This window comes from Colobus angolensis, unplaced genomic scaffold, assembly GCF_000951035.1.
Source record: "Colobus angolensis palliatus isolate OR3802 unplaced genomic scaffold, Cang.pa_1.0 Scaffold53, whole genome shotgun sequence".
Lineage (NCBI taxonomy): Eukaryota > Metazoa > Chordata > Mammalia > Primates > Cercopithecidae > Colobus > Colobus angolensis.
This window is the reverse complement of record NW_012118821.1, coordinates 1,797,621-1,821,492: the sequence shown is the minus strand read 5'-3', so window position 1 is coordinate 1,821,492 and position 23,872 is coordinate 1,797,621. Positions and strand designations below refer to the sequence as shown.

Sequence of the window (23,872 nt, the reverse complement as noted above, 5' to 3'; positions counted from 1 at the left end):
GGCCTGGCTGATCTCGAGCGGCGTGGGGGCCCCGGGGGGCTGCCGCGCAGTCCCAGAACCGCGGGGACCAGCTCCAGCCGGCTAGCGCGGGTGCGTCCTGGCTCTGCGCGATCATCCCCAGCTTTGCGCCGGGGACTGGGATGAGCGGCTTTCTTTCCCCCGGAGTTAGGATTCCAGCGCTGCAATTGAGGAAACTGAGGCTCAGGGACGTTGACCTCTGTGCCCAAGGTCACACAGTTGCTGGGCGGCAGGGCAGGCTGAGCCCAGGTTGGAATCCCGGTTCTCATATTACAGCTCTCCCCTGCGAGGCCTCTGCACCTTTCTTGCAGCCTAGTAGGTGCTAGGCCTAGTGAGCTCCATCAGCGGCTCCTGCAACATAATTTTATTATGGGGAAGGCCAGGAAAATGCAGGAAGAGAAGTAACGTTTTGGGAGTACCTTAAGTGCCGTGGAGCTAGCGTAGGTAATTTGTGTGGTCAGTAGTTGCTGGAGAAAGCAAATTCAACCCTGTTTTTGATCAGCAAGCAGGAAACCAATTAACACAACTGGCAGTATTAATTTGGAGAGTTTTTAGAGTCCAGTAGTTTCCCACAGGATAGAAGTGTCTTGGGAAATCAAAGCTTGTAACAGTTTTTTAACTGGGGGTGTTGTGGTATGGTGGTCTAAGGGTAGTGATTGTGAGATTGGCTGTTTATCCTTTGTTCCGTAGTTTGGGTTTTATGAATGAAAGTAAGCAGTTGAGGAATGTATAGTATTTGAGAAATAAGTACATCCACACATGAACGCTTTTCTTGCTTCCAGATTGTTGTTGAAAGGTGTAACAGTTGGATTTATGATTCTGTATTTTGATAGCGCTTCACGTTTGCCAGCATTTGTTACTGAGTGTTTTTATGCATGGTTGTGTGTTTTGGCGTTTATTATTCCTGTTCCCATGTGGGGCCCTGTGGTCTTGTGGAGCCAGGCGTGAATAGAGCCCTGGACTTGGGTCGGGAGGTCTGTGCTCTGATCTGGGCTCTGCCTGAGCTCTCTGGGATCCTGAGCGAGTTCTTTCATCCACCCAGGTCTCGGTTATCAGCAGTTCTTTTCTTTTAGAAAAGCACAGGGGAACAAGGGGCGGACCTGCTGAGTGTTGCGGTGTGGGAGAGAACCCGAGGGTTCAGGTGAGAGACCACAGGGGTTCCTGGTTGTGGGGGGGATCTTGGAAGTGACTGAGGAGGAGCCTGGCCTGGATTAGGTGGGGACGATCGGCCTGGCCCGGACGAAGGAAGTCTGTGGGCCCTGCTCTTCTGCTCTTTGCCTGGTCAGCTGCACGAAGGGCCCAGAACAGAGGGCAGGGGAGGGTCAGGAGATGACAAGATATTTCAGAAGAAGATCCTGAGGCCACCGTGGCCTGAGAGGCGCCGAGGCCGGCACAGGGCACTGGGCTTTGCAGTTGTTGTTCTGACCACTCACAGATGTAGAACTTGGGCAGAAGACTTGAATCCTCTGAGCCTCAGTGTTCTCATCTGTAAAATGAAGGGATAATCATAGCCATTTACAGAATTGTTGTAAAAATAACTGAGATAAAAACGAGCCCCTGGGACATAATATGGGGTCCACGAATCATTGTGGTGGTTATTATTTTAAGGTGCCACAGGGTGCCAGCGAGGAGGGGCTCTTTGCAGGGTTGGGACAGTCCTGGCTGATGCCGGCCTCTGCTCTATAAATCATCCCTGTGGCACGCCCCCTCCCCCTGCCTGCCACCTCTCTTCCGGTTGACTTTTCCAGACCCTCTGTGTACTGGGTTCAAGGCCTAAAATGTACCTAAATGAGATTAATTGATCTGCGCAAGCCTGCCAATGGGGGTAGTTGAGGGGTACAGGCAGCTTTTTCCTTAGGGTGGGAGTTGCACGGATGGCGGCAGCTTTTGGAGCATTTTGAGAGACATCCAGGTGTCAGGTCCCGCCAGGACACCGAGGCTGGCGGTTCAACCTGTTGGCGCTTGCACTTCCTCACTGGTAACCGGGGCACAGGATCTCGGAGCTTTTGAGGGGTTCTGAGGAGGAAGTCCCTGGAATCATCCACTAGCAGCTCTGGGGCTTGTTCCTTGAGAAGGGCAAAGTCACAGTTTTGACACTTTATTGAACCCTGGTCCAATGTATTGTATAATAAGCCCACTCATTTAACACTGGAATGGGGTGTGTGGGGAAAAAAGAGTTGGCACAAAACCCAAGCAGAGCCTTTCAGTGACGTCACAGGTTCTTCCTTCAGAAGGGGCCCAGGTGCCTATCAGATGGCTGTTTCTGAAATGTTCGCTTTCTGAGCTGTGAGTGAGGGTGTGGAGAGAGAGGGGCCCATGCCTGTGTGTGGAGGGGACATACCCGCACTGGCCCTGCTCCTTGATCAGAGGATGCACCAGTGCCCGAAGGGAATCTGTGCCCCCCAGGAGGCCACACTGGGCCCTGGGGCTGCTGGGGTCCGGAGCAAGTGCCCTGACCTCCCTTCCTGTGGGCTCCCTTCCTCTTCCTTTTTCCACTGCTTTCACCTCTCCATCTCCCCACCTGTAATTCACCCAACAAGCCCTTAGCAGCTGGGGTTGGGGTGGGGTCTGTGCAGGCAGGGATATGTTGAGTAGTGAGTTTCTGCCTGTAGAAAGCTCTGGGTCTGGGTCCAGGCTGACACTTTTCACAATGAGGTATGTGGCCCAGGAGTCTTAAAACCTCAGCACTGTGTCTGGCCTACAGGCTGTTCTGCACTCTGAGGGATGCACGGTGCCTTGTGCCATCCCCACTCCCAGCTGAGAGGTTGGGAGGAACCAGATGGACTGGGCTCCATCAGGAGAGAAGCCAGAAGCATTTTCACAGCGGCGGTCATGGCTACAGGGTGATGGCTACAGTGGATTTTTCAACCCACTGACCAAATTTTGTGATTCTTGCAGCAACTTAGAATTTTTGGCTGATGCTGAATGCTGGGGCTTTCCAGAAAAAGTTGTAGGCTGTTAGAACAGGCACTTTGCTCTGTAAGGAGGCCTGTTTGTTCCAGAGTGTAAGCTGATTTGCATTGGCTCACAAAGCTGACCACAGACCCTGCATGGGAGACACAACCAACACCCCCATGTGCCTGCTGGCATGAACTTGTGCCCCCCACCCGCCCGGCCTTGCCCCCTGGAAATCCTTGCTCCTCTCCCCTTGCCCTCTGTCCCCTTAGCCACACACACTCACTTTTTGATGAAGTCATCCTCTGTTCATGGATCTCACTAGGCCATATGTCTTCAGTTTACAAGACAGGAGACAAGCAACAAGGGTTTTAGGATAACGAGCACCCGACAAGGCACGCACCCAGACAACTGTTCTGGCAAAAGAATGTTCTGCCATTGGACTCTGCAATGCCAGAATGCCAGCAGTCTCGGGGTGGCCTCTTTGGGCTCAGATTTGGGGCAGATGAGAACGTGTTACCACCCTGGTGGAACGTAGGCATAGCCTTCAGATAGTTCTGTATTCATTTTAACCAGTAATGTTCTTTGCTTCTGTCTTTTTGGGAAGGTACCATTTACGTAGGTGATATATACAAAGTCCTCTCCAGCAAGAGACGTTATTCAAAGACTGGGTTTTGTCTGGAACCAGTTTGTGGTCACAGAGTTAGCACCTGGTTTTTATTTGGTGCATGTGCTTTGAAAAGTACTTTATGTTTACTGCCTCACAACAGTCCTGTGAGGTGGCCGTGCTGATGTCATCCCTTTTTATAAAATAGATGCGAAACCACAGTGCAGAGAGCTTAGCAACCTGTCCATGGCCACAGAGTTAGTGGAAGGTGGAGGCAGGATTTGAATACCTCCAGAGCCTGTGCTCTTACCTACTGAGCTATGTTATCTCCTAATAGATAGTGCCCTGGAACATCCAAGTGATATTTGCCCACCCCCCAATTGCTGGGGTGTGGTAGGGGTGGGGGGTGATACAGAAATGAAGTTATAAGGGTGGAACATTCTTTTTGACCAAGACACGAATTGGGACAGAGGGCTTTTGAAAGTGGGTAGAGAGAGCGTGCCATTGGGTCTTCAGAGGAAAAGAACTTTCTGTTGTTCATCAGTGAGCTAAATAATTGAGCCAAAGGATCGGAGTCAAAGCCTCGGGCTGTTTTGCCCCGCATAGTGGTCACACCATATTTAGATGTCTGTACCCACCTTTATCCAGGCCATTTGTATTTCTTGGCAGGAACCTGAGAACAAGCGTCACCTGGGATTGTAGTGTCTGAGGGTTGCAAAGTCTCAGTGCTGGAGGAGTTGAGTGATCACTCATCTGACCTTCCCTCCAAAGCAGGAGTACCCCTGTCCAGCACGCTCTTCTGTCTCAGTGGTTTCAGCGATGGGGAGACGCTGAGACTGAGTGGACCAGAGTTTTCCATCCTTCACTCCCAGTTCTCTGAGGTCACTAATAATTGGTGTGAAATACATGCAGACATAAAAAACAAAAGCTAGAAAGCAACATTATGGGAAGTATTTATGATAAAAAGTGAAGATCTCTTCCTCCTTTTCCCAGGCTGGTCCCAGGGGTGAATCTTGTGAATCTTGTTTTGTGTGTAGCTCATTCCATATTTTTTTATGCCTATCAAAATATGTACACATGTAATTTTTAAAAAATGGGTTCCGCCGGGTGCTGTGGCTCACACCTGTAATCCCAGCACTTTAGGAGGTTGAGATGGGCAGATTATGAGGTCAGGAGATCGAGACCATCCTGCCTAACATGGTGAAACCCCGTCTGTACTGAAAATGCAAAAAAATTAGCCGGGTGTGGTAGCAGGTGCCTGTAGTCCCAGCTACTCGGGAGGCTGAGGCAGGAGAATGGCGTGAACCTGGGAGGTGGAGCTTGCAGTGAGCCGAGATCGTGCCACTGCACTCCAGCCTGGGTGACAGAGTGAGACTCTGTCTCAAAACAAAACAAAACAAACAATAAAACCCCACAGTGGGTCCATATTATGAGTATTTTTTACCCGTTTTCATTCTATATGTACCTTTTCATGTTAATATTTATGGAGCTACTCTCTCCCATTTTATTAACAGCCTCATAATATTCCATTTTACAATGTGAATGGCCCATAATTTATTAAGCCAGAGTCATACAGATATTGTTTCCAATTTTCCCTATTACAATTAATGCTGCGGTTACTGTTTTTGTACGTGGATCTTACTGTATTTGTAAGATCAGTTCCCAGCAGTATAGTTACTGGGGTTTGCCAACATGTGCCCCAAAAGATAGGCATTGCCACATTGCCTACCCCATTTATGACCCTGCTAGTAGTGAGTGCGGATGTCTGATTTTCCTCCTTTTCACAGGCCTTGGGGTTTTAATGAAATGCTTTGATTTTGGACCATCTGAAAGGCCTCTTTCGGTTCCTGTATCTTTAATTATGAATGGGGTTGAATATCTCTCTCATGTATTACTGGCCAAATGTGAATTCTCTATATGTTTTGTCCATTTTTTCTTTTGAGCTGGTCTGAGGCCATTTTAAACTGACCTTAATCTTCTAGAGGTGGCTGGTGTTGGCAGAAATTGTGGGGTTAGGAAAGCTGTGGCGGGGGTTTTGAATTTTGGCAGTTCCAAGAAAGCAGCGTTTCTTGGCAATTTGTGAAGACTGGAGATGGATTCTGCCAATTTTGGAGTAAATGTGGAATTTTCTAATGTAATCGTGAGGGAAGAAACCACGTGACCTCTGTCACCTCATCCTGACAGTGTCAGCAGTGCTGTCCTTTCTGGAACTGTATGAAATTGTGGTCATGAATGCTTGGAGCTCGCCCGGCTGGCCATGTGCTGGAGTTCTACAGATGAGCTTAATTATGGGAATACCCTCCTGTCCTGGGGCAAGGAGGGGGATGGGCAGGGTGGGGGTGGGCTGGAGGAGGAAATGCCTGTCACTTTGCCACCCTGGAAGCTCACTGCGGGAGCTGCACAGTTTCCCACCTGCCTAACATAGGCAGGGCTTTGGTGGCTGGACCCCAGGGCTGGCTGTTTTTGCTGTTTCATCACTTTCATCAGGAAGTATTGAAAGGCCTTTAAAAGGCCTCTGACTTGCAGGGCCTCTGACCTGCTGGCCTTTTAAAGCATCTCCAGCTTTTCCAGTGAGTTTTTGTATTTTGGACGGGAATGTCTCACGAACTCTGGCATGCCAAGAAAGTCCCCAGTTTCCCAGCAGGTAGTGATGGATGCAGAGCTGTGCTCTTCTGTTTAAGAAGCTCCTCAGGGCACTCTGGTCAGGACAGTTAAACCACAGGGATGCTGGTGGACTCAGTCAGTCCAGACCTGGCAGAGGGCAGCAGCTGTCCGTGAGTATATGCCAGTTACAGCAGGGCGTGGGCTGCTGCCCAGGTGGCCTGACTTTCTGTCTGTGTTCCTTTCCCTGCGTCACCCTGAGTCTGAACCAGACTTCCTCTTTTGTCACAGGTAATTCACCACCCTTATCAACCGCCATTAAGTATCAGTCCACAATGCTCTGAAAAGACTTCCTCTTTGCCATTAATGTAAATTACAGGAGGAAGCTAACACTTTATAAATCAATTTCATTTTCGTGCAAGTCTTATTAGTCATTATACCATTTTGGGCACTTCTTAGAAGCTCTTTGTGTTTTTAAATGCTTTGGATGAAAATCCTCATTTGTCTCATAAACCTCCAAGGTGGATGTGATCTCGGCAAACACCAGTAACAGCAAGATGTTTGTGACTTTATCCGGTACTGCGCAGACCACAGATAGAGTCCTCAGATGCTGAGACACTGCCTGCAGTGTGCTCAGAGGACGGCGGCTAGGCAGTGAGCAGGAAGCCCCAAAATAGTCCCTGTCAAGCCCAGCTGGGGAGCCGACAGTGCCTTCCCTAGACGAAGGGTGCCAGGGGTGGTCATTGAGCTGTCCTGACATGATCTGCTGGCCCCATGAGCAGCAGCCAGGTCTGTATCTGGGAGCTGTAATTTCCTGCTGATAACAGGAACATAGATAAGGGGGCCCCATCCCAGACTGATATTGGCTTGGCTTTTGAATCACTAGGCTCCTTGGATGTGCCTTAAGCCCGCAGGTGCTCTTTATGCACCTGCCGTGAGGGCAGATGTGACCGAATGCGTGTTTGCTCTCTGGGCAGTGAGTGGGTTTTAGGTAGCTTCTCTCCAGGAAATGATGAATCACTCGGAGCTGAGCGAGTGCCAGAGAAGTCTTCAATCACAGACTGAACCTAAGAGGGTGTTTCGGCCTTTCTAAGTCCTTAAGGGTTGTAGGGAAGGTTTTGAACTATGGCTTTTGACTTTACCTTCTGAGAGGCACTGTCAGGGAGTGGTGATGCTGCGGGTGAGTACAGTTTTGGAGGTGTCACATCCGGGGCCAACCCTGAGGCTTGCTTCTGTAGCCACCTCCTACGGGAGGTTGTGACAGTAATACGATTTTGCATGTGTTTTCCAGGAGCAAAGATCTTTCCAAACTAGTCATTGTGTTGACCACTGAGGATGACAGCCCGGTGGGCTCAGTCAGAGCCATTGTGTTAATACCCTGCTCCCACACACATAGCTGGTAAATGCCAGAAGATAACACAGCCAGGCCTTCTGACCCCCAATTTTGTGTCATTTCTGCTTTTCAGTCTTACCCTTAGATGTCATGGCTGTTTATTTAAACTGCTCGCAGTAAATTTTGTTTGGGAGCATTGTCTTATGAAATTTATGCTCTGGCAGAGAACAATTCCTGCTGTCGTCTTTCGTTTCTTCTGGTTTTTCAATTTTAGTGCTTTTCCCCCTTGTGCCCTGACTTGCCAAGCTACTTTGAGGGTGGTGGGTGCAACTTGCTGTTTATACTCTGGAATGTCATGATGGGACCAAAAATAAAAGTTTCTTGCTTGAGATGAAGACTTGATTTCATGAAGTTGCTATGACCAGGTCACAGAATCTCAGCATCAAAGTGAGAGCCACATCAGATTCTCGAATTACCTCTGCAACCTCTTTGCCAAGTGGTGGTTTAGACTTTTTGAATGCACCTTTTGAGGGTGAGCTCACTCCCTCTAGTAAACCAGTTTTTGGAAGCTTAGATTGTGCCTTCTGCCCTGGATTTGAAACTGCCTCTCTGTAATTCAGACTTCACTTATAGTCTGTGATGATCTCTCCAGCACTGGATGCCCTGTAAACATGTGCTCAATATTAGTTGACTTTTAGAATTAGATGGTTGCCATCTGCTTTGCTAAAGCCACATGACTGGTTTGTCTTTACCTGGGCCTCACCCGTTGATACTGGATTTATCCACCTTAGATGGGGAGGTAGTGCTGTGCAGAGGACAGCAGCAGAGACTAGGAGTCTATCCTGGGCTCCCCACTCTTCTCTGTTCACTTTCTAGTCATGTTGGAATAAACCTGGTGCTCCTGGCTTCTCATCAGAAATGGGGTGATGATGCTTACCCTGGAGTGCTTCCCGGGGTTGTTTAGAATCGGATCAGATGTGCTTACCAATTATGAAGGAGTTTCATACATTTTATGGAATGTGGAGGTTCCCATGGCCTTTCCCCTGGGGCTTAGCAGTGATGTGTTAAGTGTTCTGAGCACAAACAAATAAGGGGCGTTGGGAAAGGTCTGCGGGCTCTGGAGGATTCCTACCTCCAGAGGCTGACTCCTCTAGGCTGGACCTGTGGCTCCCCCTAGAGCCCCAGGAAAACAAAGATCAGTCTCAGGGTCTGTACTGACAGGACAGACAACACTTTAACTTCAAACAGGCAATAGGATTTGTTTTCTCAGAGAGCCCCAAGTTCTGTTTCGTTCTGAGTGTCCTTTCAAAGGTAAGTCAAAGGTTAGCCTGTGCTGAAACCCGAGGTGGTTTTCCGCAGTTCTCTTTCATTTGCTCCTGGCAGAGTTCCTCATTGCTCTTTATGTGATGACCTGCCAACTCCTTCCTCCTTAAAACACCAGGGGCTTGCACATGCCCCGCGTGGCCCCGGACAGCCCTAGGCCATCTGTGTCTCCTGGGTAAGTGGAGACCCCATCACAAAACACATCCACATCCTCCTGCCTGCCGCCGCTTCCATCCTGGTTTTGGCAAAATGGTCACCACAGGTCAATGAACTTGGCTTGAGCCCTGGTCCTTTGCTCTGGGACACCCACCGGTTCTCAGTGTTTTAAGAGTAGGACTGAGGGAGCTTGGATCCTCTATTTCCATTATATGGGAAGAAAAGCATTCTGAACGCAGAAAATACTTTCGCTTTTGGAAATCAATCACCATATAGATTTAATGCAATTACATCATTCCAGAAATACCTAGCTTGGTACACAAATACATAGGATTAGACTCCTGGCAAGTGTTGCAGAATGTCATCAAAGAAGACGTGGGAAGTTGTTAAAGAAAACATGGCCACATAGCACCGCACACATCTCCTGGGCCCTGCGGTGGGGCAGGTACCACGTCAGAAATGAGCAAGCCTCGTCCCTGTCCTCAAGGAGAGAAGACTCACTTGGTAGACAGACGTCTGTTCAACCACTTGACGAATGACAGGAATGTTTACCAAGCTGCTGCCCTGGGTGACTGGGCTGGAGGGTTGAGGAGGAGGTTGAGGCTGAAAGATAGGGTCATGTGGGCGTGTTTATGAAGGGGTCATATACCTGGACAGCGAGGGGAGGAAACGGAGGAGGCAGGTAGGAACCCAGATTTGAGCGTTAATTATTGTTCAACTCCTGCAAGACACTTAGGTCTTTTCTTTTTTTTTTTTTTTTGAGACAGAGTCTTGCTCTGTCACCCGGGCTGGAGTGCAGTGGCGCCATCTCGGCTCACTGCAAGCTCTACCTCCTGGGTTCAAGCGACTCTCCTGCCTCAGCCTCCTGAGTAACTGGGACTACAGGTGTGTGCCACCGTGCCTGCCTAATTTTTTGTATTTTTAGTAGAGATGTGGTTTCACCATGTTAGCCAGGATGGTCCCTATGTCCTCACCTCATCATCTGCCCGCCTCGGCCTCCCGAAGTGCTGGGATCACAGGTGTGAGCCACTGTGCCTGGCCACTTAGTTCTTAAAGAAGTGAGAGTAGGAAGAAAAGTACAAGTGAGAAAGACTGAACAAAAACGGGGATTGTAAGAGTGCATTTATTGAGACAGTTTTGCATTTGCATTTGCTTGGCCAGTCTTGTATATCATTAGATGTTGCTTACCATGACATCATTTCATTTCCAATGAGCAAACCCACAATAGGAAAATGGAGCCACTATTATGTCCCAGATAACGTGCCTTAGGTAATGTTCTAGTTGAAGGAACTAGAAAGGAAATTAAAATCACTTTTATTTACTTGCATAATAAATGAGTGGAACAGCAGATTCCTGAATCGTCCATTAAGGGGCGTGGCCTACAATCATTCAAATCCCTTTATTTATTTATTTATTTGTTTATTTATGTATTTGAGATGGAATCTTACTCTGTCACCCAGGCTGGAGTTCAATGATGTGATCTCCGCCCACTGCAACCTCTGCCTCCTGGGTTCAAGCGATTCTCCTGCCTCAGCCTTCTGAGTAGCTAGGATTAAAGGCATCATGCTAATTTTTGTATTTTTGTGGAGATGGGTGCTGGCCAGACTGGTTTCGAATTCCTGACCTCAGGTAATCCGCCAGCCTCGGCCTCCCAATGTGCTGGGATTATAGGCGTGAGTGCCCGGCCCCCATATGTGTTTTTAATAATCGATGCTATTCGAGTTGAGCTTGCTATTTATTATTAATGTCATAAGTAGAATTCTAAGTGGAATGTGCTTGTAGATGTTTATGTTCTTTGGTATATTATCTGTTTGGTCCTAACATAAAAACCGTTTCTAACCCAGAGATATCTGGAAAGATGGTATTCCAATGGGATGTAATAACCTCAGAAAATTTGTATTAGTTCAGAAGGTCAAGCTAGAAGATGTCACATTCAAAAAACTTAGTTTCTTAACCTTAGAGCTTTTCTGAAAATCCACACTTAGAGAACCCCCGTCTTGCCAAAGGATATTTGTAAGATTTGGCTGAGTTCTCCGTCAAAAACATTTGAACTAGGGGTTGTAGAATCCTGTTTCGAGTGGTAAATAAAATCCTGTCAGGTGAAGCTGCTATTTCCTGCCACATTTTGAGATGAAAATCTGTAAGTTTAAAAGGAATTTGGTATGGGGTGAGTGAACAGCAGGCATCTGAAAGCCACTGGAAATCGAAGCGTTCCATTTGGTCCTCTGCAGGTTTTGTTTTTCTTTATTGTTGTTTGTCACCCTTGAGATAATTAAGATACTTTCTTCTTTAAAGCAGGTATTCCCCTCGCTGCTTGGTCACGTGTTTTAGCAGACAGCAGGAAACCGACACCAAAGACAGTCATGAGATAAGGGCAGGAGGTGGGTTGATGGGCTGGTTTTGTCTGGCTTCTTCAGGTAAATTAGCTTCTTCCTTGAACCTTTTACTCAAAACATAACTGAAAGTAAAATCTGGAAATTTATACTCAGCTGGTTTATTCTCGTATTCTTTAAACATTTGTCCAGGATTTATTTAGAAGAGAGCTTGGAGGAAGGGCAGAGAAAGAAGAGCCTGGCTGCCTCTAACCTGCCAGCACCCCTCCAGGCAACAGGTGCCTGGAGTGACTGGCCCCACCCCAGTGCCTCAAAGGGCGTGGTGCCTCCTGGGAGAGGGATTGCCCCCTCCACCCCAAGTTCTCTTTCAAAGAAATTATTTAACCAAATAATATCCTGGCTTCCTGAAATGAGTTCTGGTTAATACAATATTCTCTCTTCCCAGTTCCTTTTTTTTTTGAGACGGAGTCTCGCTCTGTCGCCCAGGCTGGAGTGCAGTGGTGCGATCTCTGCTCACTGCAAGCTCCGCCTCCCGGGTTCACGGCATTCTGCCTCACCCTCCCGAGTAGCTGGGACTACAGGCGCCCGCCACCACGCCCGGTTAATTTTTTGTATTTTTTTTAGTAGAGATGGGGTTTTACCATGTTAGCCAGGATGGTCTCGATCTCCTGAGCTCGTGATCCGCCCGCCTCGGCCTCCCAAAGTCCTGGGATTACAGGAGTAAGCCACCGCGCCTGGCCTCTCCCCAGTTCTTAAAAAAAAATGTTAGTTGTGATAAAATACACATAACATAAAATTTGCCATTTTAACCATCTGTAAGTGTATGGTTCAGTGGCAAAATGGAAACCCTGTACCCATTAAACACACACTGACTCCCTATGTTCCACTTCTCCCCAGCCCCTGGTCATCACGCTTTCTGTTTCTATGAGTTTGTCTACCTAAAGTAGCTCATATAGGTAGAATCATACAGCATTTTTCCTTCTGTGACTAGCCTATTTCACTTAACCTACTGTCCTCAAGATTCATCCACACAATAGCATGTATCAGAATTTCCTTTCTTTTTAAAGCTCAGTAATAGTCCATGATATGGGTAGACCACATTTTGCTTTTTCATTCATCTGTCACCCTGGGTTTGCTGCCTCCTTTTGGCTATTATGAATAATGCTGCCACGAACATGGGTGTGCCAGTATCTTTTCGAGACCTGCTTTCAGTTTTTTTGGGTATATACCCAGGACTGCAATGGCTGGATCATAAGCTAATTTTATTTTTATTTTTCTGATGAATTCAGATTATTTTCTGAAGTGGCTGCACATTTTACATTCCCGCCAGCAGTGCACAAGAGTTCCAGTTTCTCCATATCCTTGCCAACACTTGTTATTTGTTTATTTATTTTTTTAATAGTAGTCATCTTAATAGATGTGAGGTGGGCACAGTTTACATTCCCGCCAGCAGTGCATAAGAGTTCCAGTTTCTCCATATCCTTGCCAACACTTGTTATATTCTGTTTTTTTTTTTTTTTTATAGTAGTCATCTTAATAGATGTGAAGTGGTGGTATTCACCCTTTTAAAAACTTTCAGTGCTTAGTTGTTAAGGCAGGCCCAGGGTGTAGATGTTGAGTTCCTAGGAACAAACAGATTGCCAGGTGGAGCCCGTGACCCTGTCACTTGTTGAGAATTATTGAGAAGATTTCCTGCTTTCAAATTGAGGTATTTTCAGATTTGCAAAGAAGTTATTCAATAGAGGGGACTGCTAAAGATATCAGAGCACCACTAATCTAAGCTAAAGCCACAGCTGGAGATATCAAAGCACCTTCTGGTTATTTGTGGTAGGAAAATACTCCAGACCAATCCAGTGGGAAGGTCACAGAGGAAGTTGGAGTCTTGGCTCTGTCTTTGCCATGGAGAGAGCTTTGCTAAGTCACTTCCCATTTCTGGGCTTACTTTTAAAAAATGAGGTTGTTGGAACAACGACTAAGGATCCTTCTAACTTCCAGATTCTTGGATTCTGAGCAGTAACCTTGAGTTTGCTCACTGAGGAGGGGCAAGGATGCTTGTTCTTGAGAATAAGAGAGCAGAGCAACAATTACATTATTAAAGATGCCTCTTCAGTTGCTAAGAACGAAGGAGTGGAGCCTTTGTCTTGGAACAGATAGAGCTGGAATTAGACCTTGCAGGTTACCCAGGCCAACGTGCCCCCTTTACAGAGGAGAGGCTAGGGTGCAGAGATGTGGTAATGCTATCCAGTTATGAGCTTTCTCTTTCTTATGAGTAAAAAAATATCAACAGTAGTTCTTAGATGTGCTGGCCTGGGGTTGGGGCCTCACTGCTGGGGAGTTGGTCTCATCATTCGGTGACAAACATACCTCACCTGCAAGGGTGATGAAGGCAAAGAGATAGGGAACATGAGAAGGGGCTTCACAGAACCGAAAGAGAGGTCACTTCAAAATCCAAAGACCTGGGTTCCAGTCTGGTGAAACTGGGTGTGTCAATCCAGACAGCCCTTCTTCACCAGCCCTGCAATCTTCATTGCACTTTGGCTATCTTCTGGTTTTACCATCTGAAAGGCTGCATTCCTACAGGGTATTGTGAGAGTCAGCAGGAGATAATGTATATGAAAGAAATTGTACAAAAATGTTATTAATACTGCTTGCACGTAGCTTTAGAGTTAGAGGGTTACCTTTCTTACCAAACACATGTTAAAATCTAAGGTCAACATGGAAGGAAGAAGAAGTATCAGGGTTATAAAGAATCATTTCTGATATTGTACATCTTTTCAGGAACCATCCCACTGCACCTTTTTTGCATGAAGTTAAACCCGCACCACTCGTAAACTTAGAGAAATGTGTGTTTTGATGTTTATATATATGTGACGTATTAGCAGGACAGATGAAGGGGGAGCTGGGCTCTGGCGTTTAACCCCAGGTGAAAAGGAAGGCAGATGTGTGTTCCTCCCTGAGTGTGTTTACTAAGGGCTGGGCTTGTTTCCTCGGTTGAGAGAGGAGGTGTATCAGTGCAGAGAGCTTCATTTAAAATTGTAAAATGCACCTGGGAGGGCTTCTTACATTCTTTCCTTTGTAGGTATCATTCATGACTTTTGGTTCTCCGGCCTGTTCTAAATTAGAATTAAATCCACAGTTCTTACTAGCCCCTGCATGCAGGGGATTTGACCACTTTTGAGCATCATTTGCAAATGGGTGTGCTGATCTCACTTTTGCTTATTTCATAGGAGTTGGGGTAAGATATACAAAAGGTATATTTTGTTTTTTTAACTTGAAAGACCAAAGCTTTATCCTTGGCCTTAAGAATGTAGCTCATAAAAGAGCAAACAAACCATACAATTTCCTCTACTCTCATACACACTTCTGACACCAAACCTGTGTGTGTCTCTTCCACACCAAGCAGTTCTCCAGCTCTCGGAGCACACCAACTGGGTGCCTATAATTGAATCAATTCAGACACCGCCTACCTGGAGTTAGCATCAGATTCCACAGGCTAAGGGCTCATCCCCACAAGCTGTCCCTCACTTCAGATGCCAGTCAGTCTGGGCCTCCTGCGCTTCTGCCTGACTGGCTGTAAATCAGGGGTTCCCATGACCACCTCCTTGGGTTCATTCCTTTGCGGATCGGCTCACAGAACTCAGGGAAACAGTTCACTGATCGCCACTGGTTTGTTATAAAGGATAAAACTCCGGAGCAGCCAGGTGGAAGGGTGGAAGGGTGCACAGGGCAGGGCAGTGGGGTGGCAGTGGTGCTTCCATGCCCTCTCCAGCACCCCAGCCTCCCGGCACTGCCACGCGTTCACCAACCTGGAAGCTCTCTGAGCCCCTTTCTTTCGGGTTCTATGGAGGCTTCATTACACAGGCGAGATTGATTCACTCATCGGCCATTGATTACACTTAATCTCCCTCCCCTTTCCCTCCCTGGAGGTTGGGGACGGGGTGGGGGGTGGGGAGTGGCTGAAGGCACCAACACTTATCACAGATGAGTTCCTCTGGCAGCTGGCCCAGCCCCCATCCTCCGAGAGTCCTCTGATTAAACTTCGGTGTGGTTGAAGGGGGCTTATCTTGAGTGACGAAAGATGCTCCTTTTACCAGAGCAATACAGGTCTGGAGCTAAGGAGCTGTTTCAGGAGCAGGGGAAGAAAACGAAATATCATAACAAAAGACATTCCTATCACTCTGATCACTTAGAAATTATAAGGGGTTTAGGAGTTCTGGCTGGGATCTGGGGATGAAGACCAAAATATATATTTCCTTTTACATCATAATATCACAGTGCCACTGAATGATAGTAAAAGCTCCCAGAACCAACCTGTCTACACAGCAGGTTTGTGAGCCACAGGTTCACACACGTGGTGTTTCCTGGAGTCTGTAGGTGACCTGAGGTGGGGGTGTTGTCTGTGTGATCACCTGTGTCCTGGGATAGTCGCCTTGAAGAATGGCGGCAGTGTGGACCAGGAGGAGGGGTGAGGTGTCGGGGTGGACTGGAAGTTACGTCGTGCAAATCCTTCCTGTTTGGGTGATATTTGCAACCACGTGGCTTCACGAATCCACCAAAGCATCAGGTGAATAAACGGGAGAGGAGAAGAGAGTCTGGGACTCAGCCCTGGAGTATAAGTCAGAGCTGGAAAGAAGAGACTCCCGGGACTGGACGACCACCAAGAGGTGCCACGTCCCTGAAGGGCCAGAGTAGGGTTGATGGCGTGACCCCCTGAAGCCGAGCAAGGATTGGAGAGAGGAGGGCTGGAGGACTCCTGCCTGCCATGACCCAGTCCAGGGATAAGATGTGAGTGCCATGGGCCAGTCAAGACCGCCGGTTAGCACAGCAGGGCACAGTGACGGCAGAAGGATGGGAGCGGAGAGCTGGGTAGAGTGGACAGTGATGTGGGCAGGTGTGGACTGCAACAGGTGGTCAGGGATCCGGAGCTACGAAAAGAAGGCCAGAACACAGTGCTGGCTCGCAGTCCAGCTGCCTTGAACCCAGAATATCTCTTGGCCTGTCCCTATCCCTCTGTTTCTTCTGTCTCTACCTCCTTTCCAGGCGGGGAATCGTTTCTCTCCTAGCCTTCCTGCCATCAAGTTTTTTTCTTGCCAGTCTTTACAGTGATGCTTTTGCTAAATCTTGGATCAAAGTGTCATTTTGTTCCAGAATCTGATGGCTTCACACAGCAGAGCCCACATCTCCTGGCACGGTTTCCCGCTCTCCATCCTTCCCTTCTGCACATTCTCTGTTCTGGGCACAGCTCCCTCTTCCAGTCTGGTAGTTTTAAGCTTCCATGCTTCTGCATGAATCTCTCACTGGCCTGCAGTACCCTGTCCACCTTCTCATCTGACATCTGAGGATATCCCTGTCCTCCTCCAAGCCCGTCTCCAGCGCCAGCTCCTCTGATGCACCTTCTTTCCTTGATCATAACTCCCTTAGTGTTTACCTAAAACAAATTCAGCAACACTGACATATATTTTAGTTTGTGTGTGCGTGTGTGTGTGTGCGCACATGTGCTACTGCACTCCAGTCACACTCAGCTCACTGCAACCTCCACCTCCTGGGTTCAAGTGATCCTCCCACCTCAGCCTCCCAAGTAGTTGGGACTACAGGTACGCACCACCATGCACAGCTAATTTTTGTGTTTTTAGTAGAGATGGGATTTTGCCATGTTGTTCAGGCTGATCTCAAACTCCTGGGCTCAAGTCTTGCAGCTGTCTCATTCTCCCAAAGTGCTGGGATTATAGGCATGAGCTACTATGCCCTGCTAGTTCCTTGTATATTACCTCTGTTTCCTTCACGAGCCTGTGAGTCCCTCCAGGGGACAGGACTTTCTTCTTTATCTCTGAGTTGTGGCTCCAGGCCCTGTAGAGGAGATGGCCTGAATGTTTGCTGAGTGGATTGCAGTTGATAGCCGGCAGCAGCCCAGAGCGCTGGTGTTCCCTGGAGCAGAGGAGAGAAGTCAGACACGCAGACAAGACCGCATGGAAATTGTCACAAACAAAAATCATTCATTTCCCTTCTCCAGTAAAAATAATCATTTGTTTTTCAACTAATATCAAGTAGCTACTGTGATTGGCATGGTGGGGGATCCTAAGCTGTATGAAATAGTCTCTTTCCTCTACAGTCTTGAGATTTAGTGTGTAAAACCTGTCCATCATGACAGAAGAAGGGGCAAGTGGCAGTGGTCCTAAGGACAATATAAACAAGCTTCATGGGACTGCAGAGGAGACAGGGCCTGGGGACAACTGAGATTAGATGTCATGGGGTCAAGGCTGTCTGTGCTGGACTCTGGGAGAGTAGAGACTGGTGGGCTTGCTGTGGGAGTTGGAGTGATGGGCTGTGATGGAGCCTGATGGGCCGTGATGGGTCGTGATGGACCGTGATGGACCCTGATGGGCCATGATGGGCCGTGATGGGCCGTGATGGGCCATGATGGGCCGTGATGGGCTGTGATAGACCGTGATGGACCCTGGTGGGCCGTGATGGGCCCTGACGGGCCGTGATGGGCCGTGACGGGCCGTGATGGACCCTGATGGGCTGTGATGAGCCCTGATGGGCTGTAATGGGCCATGATGGACCCTGATAGGCCATGGGGGTGGATGGAGCACATTCCAGAAATGAGATGAGCTGAAAGTTGAGTGTGTAATCTACGTTTTTGAAATGGTGAGGAGTTCATTTTGATTGGCTCTTCCTTGGATTAATTGTGTGTCTCTGTTTGTTTTTTTTGTCTGTTTTCCAGGCACAGACCATGAATTACGTGGGGCAGTTAGCCGGCCAGGTGTTTGTCACCGTGAAGGAGCTCTACAAGGGGCTGAACCCCGCCACGCTCTCGGGGTGCATTGACATCATTGTCATCCGCCAGCCCAATGGAAACCTCCAATGCTCCCCTTTCCACGTCCGCTTTGGGAAGATGGGCGTCCTGCGCTCCCGAGAGAAAGTGGTGAGCTCTCAGGGCACGGGGACCTGGCACCGGCTCTCCTTAGAGAATGCCCTTGCACTCTGGTGATGCCACCTGTCTTGAACTCTCAGACCCAGAATTTTAGGTCTCTGATGGAAATGGTCAGTCATGAAACTGACAGTGACTAATTGAAATTATTCTAGTTAGCATGGCTGTGTAAATTAAAGTGCCGTGGCACACACCACTGTTTATTAAGCTCCTGTATCTGTGGTCAGGAATTCAGGCAGAGCACAGTGAGATGGTTTTTCTCTGCTGTCTGGGGCCTCAGCTGGAAAGGTCAAAGGCTGAGGGCTGGAATCATCTGAACACTCACATTCTTTGTGACCGGTGGTTGATTCTGGCTCTTGGCTGGGCTCTTCGCTGAGGCTGTTGGTCATACCAACTACCCATGGCCTCTCCACATTGGCCAGGACACCCCACAACACAGTGGCAGTGGTGAGGTGAGCATCCTGAGAGGGAGGAAGCCAGGCAGATGCTGGATCTTCTTATGGCCTAGCCTTGCAAGCCACATGGCATCACCTCTGCTGTGCCCTACTGGTTGGGGCCATCACAAGCCTGCCTGGGCTCAAGGGGAGGAGAAATAGGCTTTTCTTGGTAGTGTCAATGGAAGAAGGATAAAGTTCCTAAATTTGGAGAGGAGAACTAAGTTGTTGCCTTGCCTGCTGGGTGGCCAATTCTGACAGGCTGGGAAGTGTAGCCTCCGGCCAGAAGCAGAAACAGACGCTTTGAAGGAGGGGCAAAGAGACCAGGGATTTCTGGGATCACAGAATCTACATATTTAATAAGCCACAGGATGGGGGTCACGAGTGTTCTGGAGAGGAAAACATGCACATGTGCAGCTGAGCTTCATGCCTCTCCATGGGACCCATGTTCAAAACACGATGGCACTAGCACCAGCCAAGGGTGGAGTTTTCTGGTGTCTGACATCAAAGGGTGGAGCAGAGGAAGGGAAAACCCTCAGGGCACATTCTCCCTAGATGGGCCAGGACCAGTTCCTGGGCTCTTATCAGGCAAAAAAAAAAAAAAAAAAAAAAAAGGGCGGAGCAGCTTCTTTTGCTGATACCATTGCCGAGAGTCTTTTGAAAGGGCTGGTTTCTGTTTGGCCCTTTTGAAGTGGCGGTTACTGAGGTGGGGTATGAGGAAGCATGTCCTATCTCGCATTCCATCATGGCCTGGAACTCAGTTCTCAAGGTTTCTCTGGCATCTTCTTGACCAAGAGCGGGTCCGTTCAGTCAGTTGCGAGCTTAGATTTTTATTTCTAGTTTATTTTCAGGAGTAGCAAAGGTTCTGGAAGAGCAGGTAGGACTGGGATATTGATGTGGCCAGTTTTAGCAGACAATCTGCCACACAAATGGAAAGAAACAAATATTTACAAATAGACATTTCATGCCCCCACCTAATGTGGATTTTGGGATGCGGTCTCGTGATTTGTTCTTTGAGTTAAGTTCAAGTGGAAGCTCTTCCTTGAGTATGGGTGAAGGATCCCAGCCAATAGTTGGTGAGTTTTCCAGGGTATAATTTCTAATGTCTGGGGCTGGGGAAGCTTTGATTGCTGCTTGAACTCTCACTAGCCGTGTGACCCTGGTCTGGTCACTCCTCTTGTCTGGTCTAGCTCCTCAGCCAAAAAAGGAGGAGCTAGACCAGGTGGTCTCGGAGGAATCTTTCTATTAATTAGCTTGCTGCAGAAACAACTGCAGTTTTTGCCACTATTTTAAATAATTATAATAATGGCCAAAACCGCAATTATTTTTGCACCAACCTACTGTTTTGGGTTCCTTCTTTCCTGGTCAGGGGCCTGCCCTCCCCAACCCAGAACTCCTCCAGTGCTCAAGTGACCGTTCCCTTAGATGGGACTGCCTGACTGAGACTGGGAGTTGTGCGGCACTTCAGGGTATATGTGATGACAGCATATCCACAGAGACTTGGCTCTCCCCACGAGGTCTCCTGTTCTGGTGAAGGCAGCTCATTCTTTTCTTAACCATGTTTTCCCCTCAGGTTGACATAGAAATCAATGGGGAATCTGTGGATTTGCACATGAAATTGGGAGATAATGGAGAAGCATTTTTTGTTCAAGAAACAGATAATGATCAGGTAAGGAGGGCTGGGTGGTCAGGGTTACTTCCTAGTTTTGAGCTTTGAGCAATGGTTATCTGGAGACACCGCGGAAGTTTGTGCAAAGTAATACTGGCCCTGGCTGTGTGGACAATGGGGCAGAGAAAAGTGAGCATTGATCTGTATGAGGGATTTGAGCCAGATGGCCTGGGGGTGTGCTGAGTCCATACAGACTCAGCTCTCCTGGCTGGCTTCAGTTTGCTGACGACTTCCCAGGAGACAGAGGGATGGACTTCACACATGGGCCTGGACCATTGTCAGAGGCGTACAGATTACACTGGTGTGTCAAATCTCAAATGCCCAATGTTCTTTTATTAAGTGAGTGGCTGAATTACTTTAAAAAATATTTTAAAAATTTTAATAGCTTTATTGAGATATACGTCACATATACACAATTTACCCATTTCAAGTGTACACGTAGTGGTTTTAGTATATTTACAGACAGGTGCAACTGTCACCACCAGTCAAATTTAGAACATTTTCATCACCCCCAAAAGAAACACCATACCCTTTAGATATCGCCTCCCCTATACTCTACCCCCAACCCCTGAGCCCTAAGTTACCACTAGTCTATCTCTTATAGATTTCCTTATTCTGAACTTTTAAATGGAATTATAGTATCCCATCTTTTGTACCTGTTTTTTTTGATTAATGTTTCAAGGTTCATCCAGGTTTTAGTATGTATCAATATTTTATTCCTTTTTATGGCTGAATAGTATTCCATTGTATCCATAGACCATGTCCGTTCATCTGTTCCATTCATCATTACAAACAACTTGGATTGTTTCCACCTTTTAGCCATTGTAAACAATGCAGCTGTGGACATTTGTATACAAGCTTTTGTGTGGATACATGCATTTGATTTTTCTTGGTTATATACCTAGGAATGGCACTGCTGGGCCGTGTGGTAACGTTACATTTAACAGCTGAGGAACTGCCAGACTGTGTTACAAAGCAGCTGTTCCATTTTATATTCCCACCAACAGCACACAAAGAGTTCTGATGTGTCTACATCTTTGCCAATACTTTTCTGATTTTGTGATTCTAATCATTCTAGTGGATGTGATGTGGTATCTCTTTATGGTTATGATTTGCATTTTCCTAATAACTAGTGGTGTCTGACATCTTTTTATGTGCTTATTAGCCATTTCTGAATCTTTGGAGAAACGTCTATTCAGATCCTTTGCTAGTTTGTGTGTGTCTGTGTGTTGTTTCTCTTTTTTACTACTGCCATCTATGCCTTCATTATATATTCTAGGTACAAGTCCCTTATCGGGTGTATGATTTGTAAATATTTTCTTCCATTGCATGGGTTCTCTTTTCACTTTCTTGATGGTGTCCTTTGCAGCATGAAAGTTTTTAGTTGTAATGAAGTCTAATTTCTTTCTTTTTAAAGTTTGTGTTTATCTTTTTAATGTATGCTGTTTTTTCTTTTGTTGTGTATGATTTTGGTGTCATATACATGTAAGAGTCCTTTGCCAAATCCAAGGTCATGATTTATGGTTATGTTTTCTACTGAGACAAACCACATCTTTAACTCTTTTGTTCACAGATGAAGCACCTTAAAGGGGTCTGATGTAGGGGTTCCTGAATGAAATTGACTTGAACTAGTTCCTTTCCAGGAAGGCAGCCATGATTAAAAAGGAATGGCTCTTTATAGCTCCAGGTTTTAAAGCAAGTGTCCATAATTGCAGCTTCGGGACAGAACAGTCCCAGGCACTGCCTCCATCCTGCCCACCCAGAAGGGTGGTGCCTGGGGAGGACCCAGCATCTCAGCATCTCCCCTTCCATGTTCTAGAGTAACTCTGTTGATGCTGGGGATCCCTGCCCACCTGCTCTTCACCTCTCTTAGATGGGAAGACTCCGAAAATACTAATTGGTTCCTAATGGCCTTTGACAGAAACTCTTTCCACTGCATGTGGACACCTGCATTTTTAATTTCTATTTGTGCCTGGCTTTAGATAGATTCTTGGCCGCTGGAGCTGAGGAAGCATTTTGGGCCAGCATGCAGCGGGACCTGTATGGGGCCTGCTTGCTGGTCTTGCTGGTCTGACAGGGTGCCTGTGGTGGTGGGGGGGGGTGGGGCCTTGGAAGCCAGAGAATGTTCAGCAACATACAGATGCCTCTTAGGACCCCCGGGATGCTGCTGGAAGCTGGGGAGCCTGTGTCCTTCAGCACTGCTTGGTGCTGCATGTGCCTGCGGGGGTCTGCCTGGCTGCCCATTCCATGCCAGCCTGCGGACAGCAAGGGCCCTTCTCTGCTCTTGACCTGAGAATTTGTGCTGCTTCTGTAGTTGGTCTAGTCCAGCAGCTGGGTGAGACGACCTCTCCCTTCCAGCCTCAGCTGCATGTCTCAGGTGTAGATGTTGTATTTCAGCGTGTCTGATGCTCTCCAAACCTACTTCAATGATCAGCAGCACATTTTTATTTATTCCCTCTGTTTTCTGTATATTCTTATTGTCAACAAATTTCTCATACAAAACGAGGCATTCATTAATAAAATGATTACTAGAGTTTTAGAAAAACTGCTGAATCTTTACAAACAACTACTAAATGGACAGGTTGTGCTTTTTCCTTTTGTCTTTAAAGGGAGGATCAGTATCTGCCTCCTCGATGTTCAGGGCCCTCCCTGGGCCCTGGTGCAGGCAGGTTCTTGGATGGGGCTGTCGGTTGTTTTATGTGTTTTTGGTTTTTAGATCATTATTATCTTAATTCAGTGCATATAAAAAATACACAACACACATTGTCTCTCTTTCTCTCTCTCACACCCACCCACGCACACCCACATCTACACAGAAGTGCAAGAGTGCATCCAATTCTCAGCATAATATGGTGAGTCAAAGTCCATTTATCTTCTCTGTGCTCTGGATATTTCAGCCACAGTTGAATTTTGGAGGCTTGAGATCACGGAGAATTACCTCCCATTGTTAAAATTACATAAATGCAGGATTGAGTACAAAGTGGCATTCAGTACGTTGTTGGCTTTCTGATCATCTACCAGATTGGGCAGCCACATCTCCTGGTCACCGTGGCTGTGGCCTCTAGCTGGGCTGTCTGCTGTGGCCCTCCCCAGGAGGTACTTGGCCTCTGAAATGAATCCTGGAGGCCTCTGGCAAGGCCCTGCTCCTTCAACACCCGAATTAACGAGGCTTTTTTTAGAAAATGTGTTCTTTTCTCAGGAAGTCATCCCCATGCACCTGGCCACCTCCCCCATCCTGTCAGAAGGAGCTTCGAGAATGGAATGTCAGCTGAAAAGAGGCTCTGTGGACAGGATAAGAGGCCTGGATCCCGGCACGCCAGCCCAAGTGATCGCTCCCAGCGAGACGCCGTCAAGCAGCTCTATAGTAAAGAAGAGAAGAAAAAGGAGGAGAAAGTCCCAGCTGGACAGCCTGAAGAGAGATGACAGCATGAACACGTCTGAGGATGAGGACATGTTCCCCATTGAGATGAGCTCGGATGAGGCCATGGAGCTGCCAGAGAGCAGCAGGTAATAACCATTCGGGATGGAGGGGCTGCACCAGAATCAGATGGTTACCCGTTCAAGATTATTTT

The 23,872-nt window shown here is 47.5% G+C and overlaps 1 protein-coding gene across 3 annotated transcripts in view; it reads left to right on the top strand.

Annotated features, from left to right (window-relative positions):
* LPIN1 (lipin 1) overlaps positions 1-23,872 on the top strand; it is a 143,211-nt gene that overhangs the window by 63,396 nt on the left and 55,943 nt on the right. For all 3 annotated transcript variants that reach the window (XM_011960881.1, XM_011960882.1, XM_011960883.1), the window contains exons 3-5: positions 17,991-18,191; positions 20,205-20,300; positions 23,500-23,807. In XM_011960881.1, the coding sequence (XP_011816271.1) occupies positions 17,991-18,191; positions 20,205-20,300; positions 23,500-23,807 (605 nt within the window). The remainder of the gene's footprint in view (positions 1-17,990; positions 18,192-20,204; positions 20,301-23,499; positions 23,808-23,872) is intronic.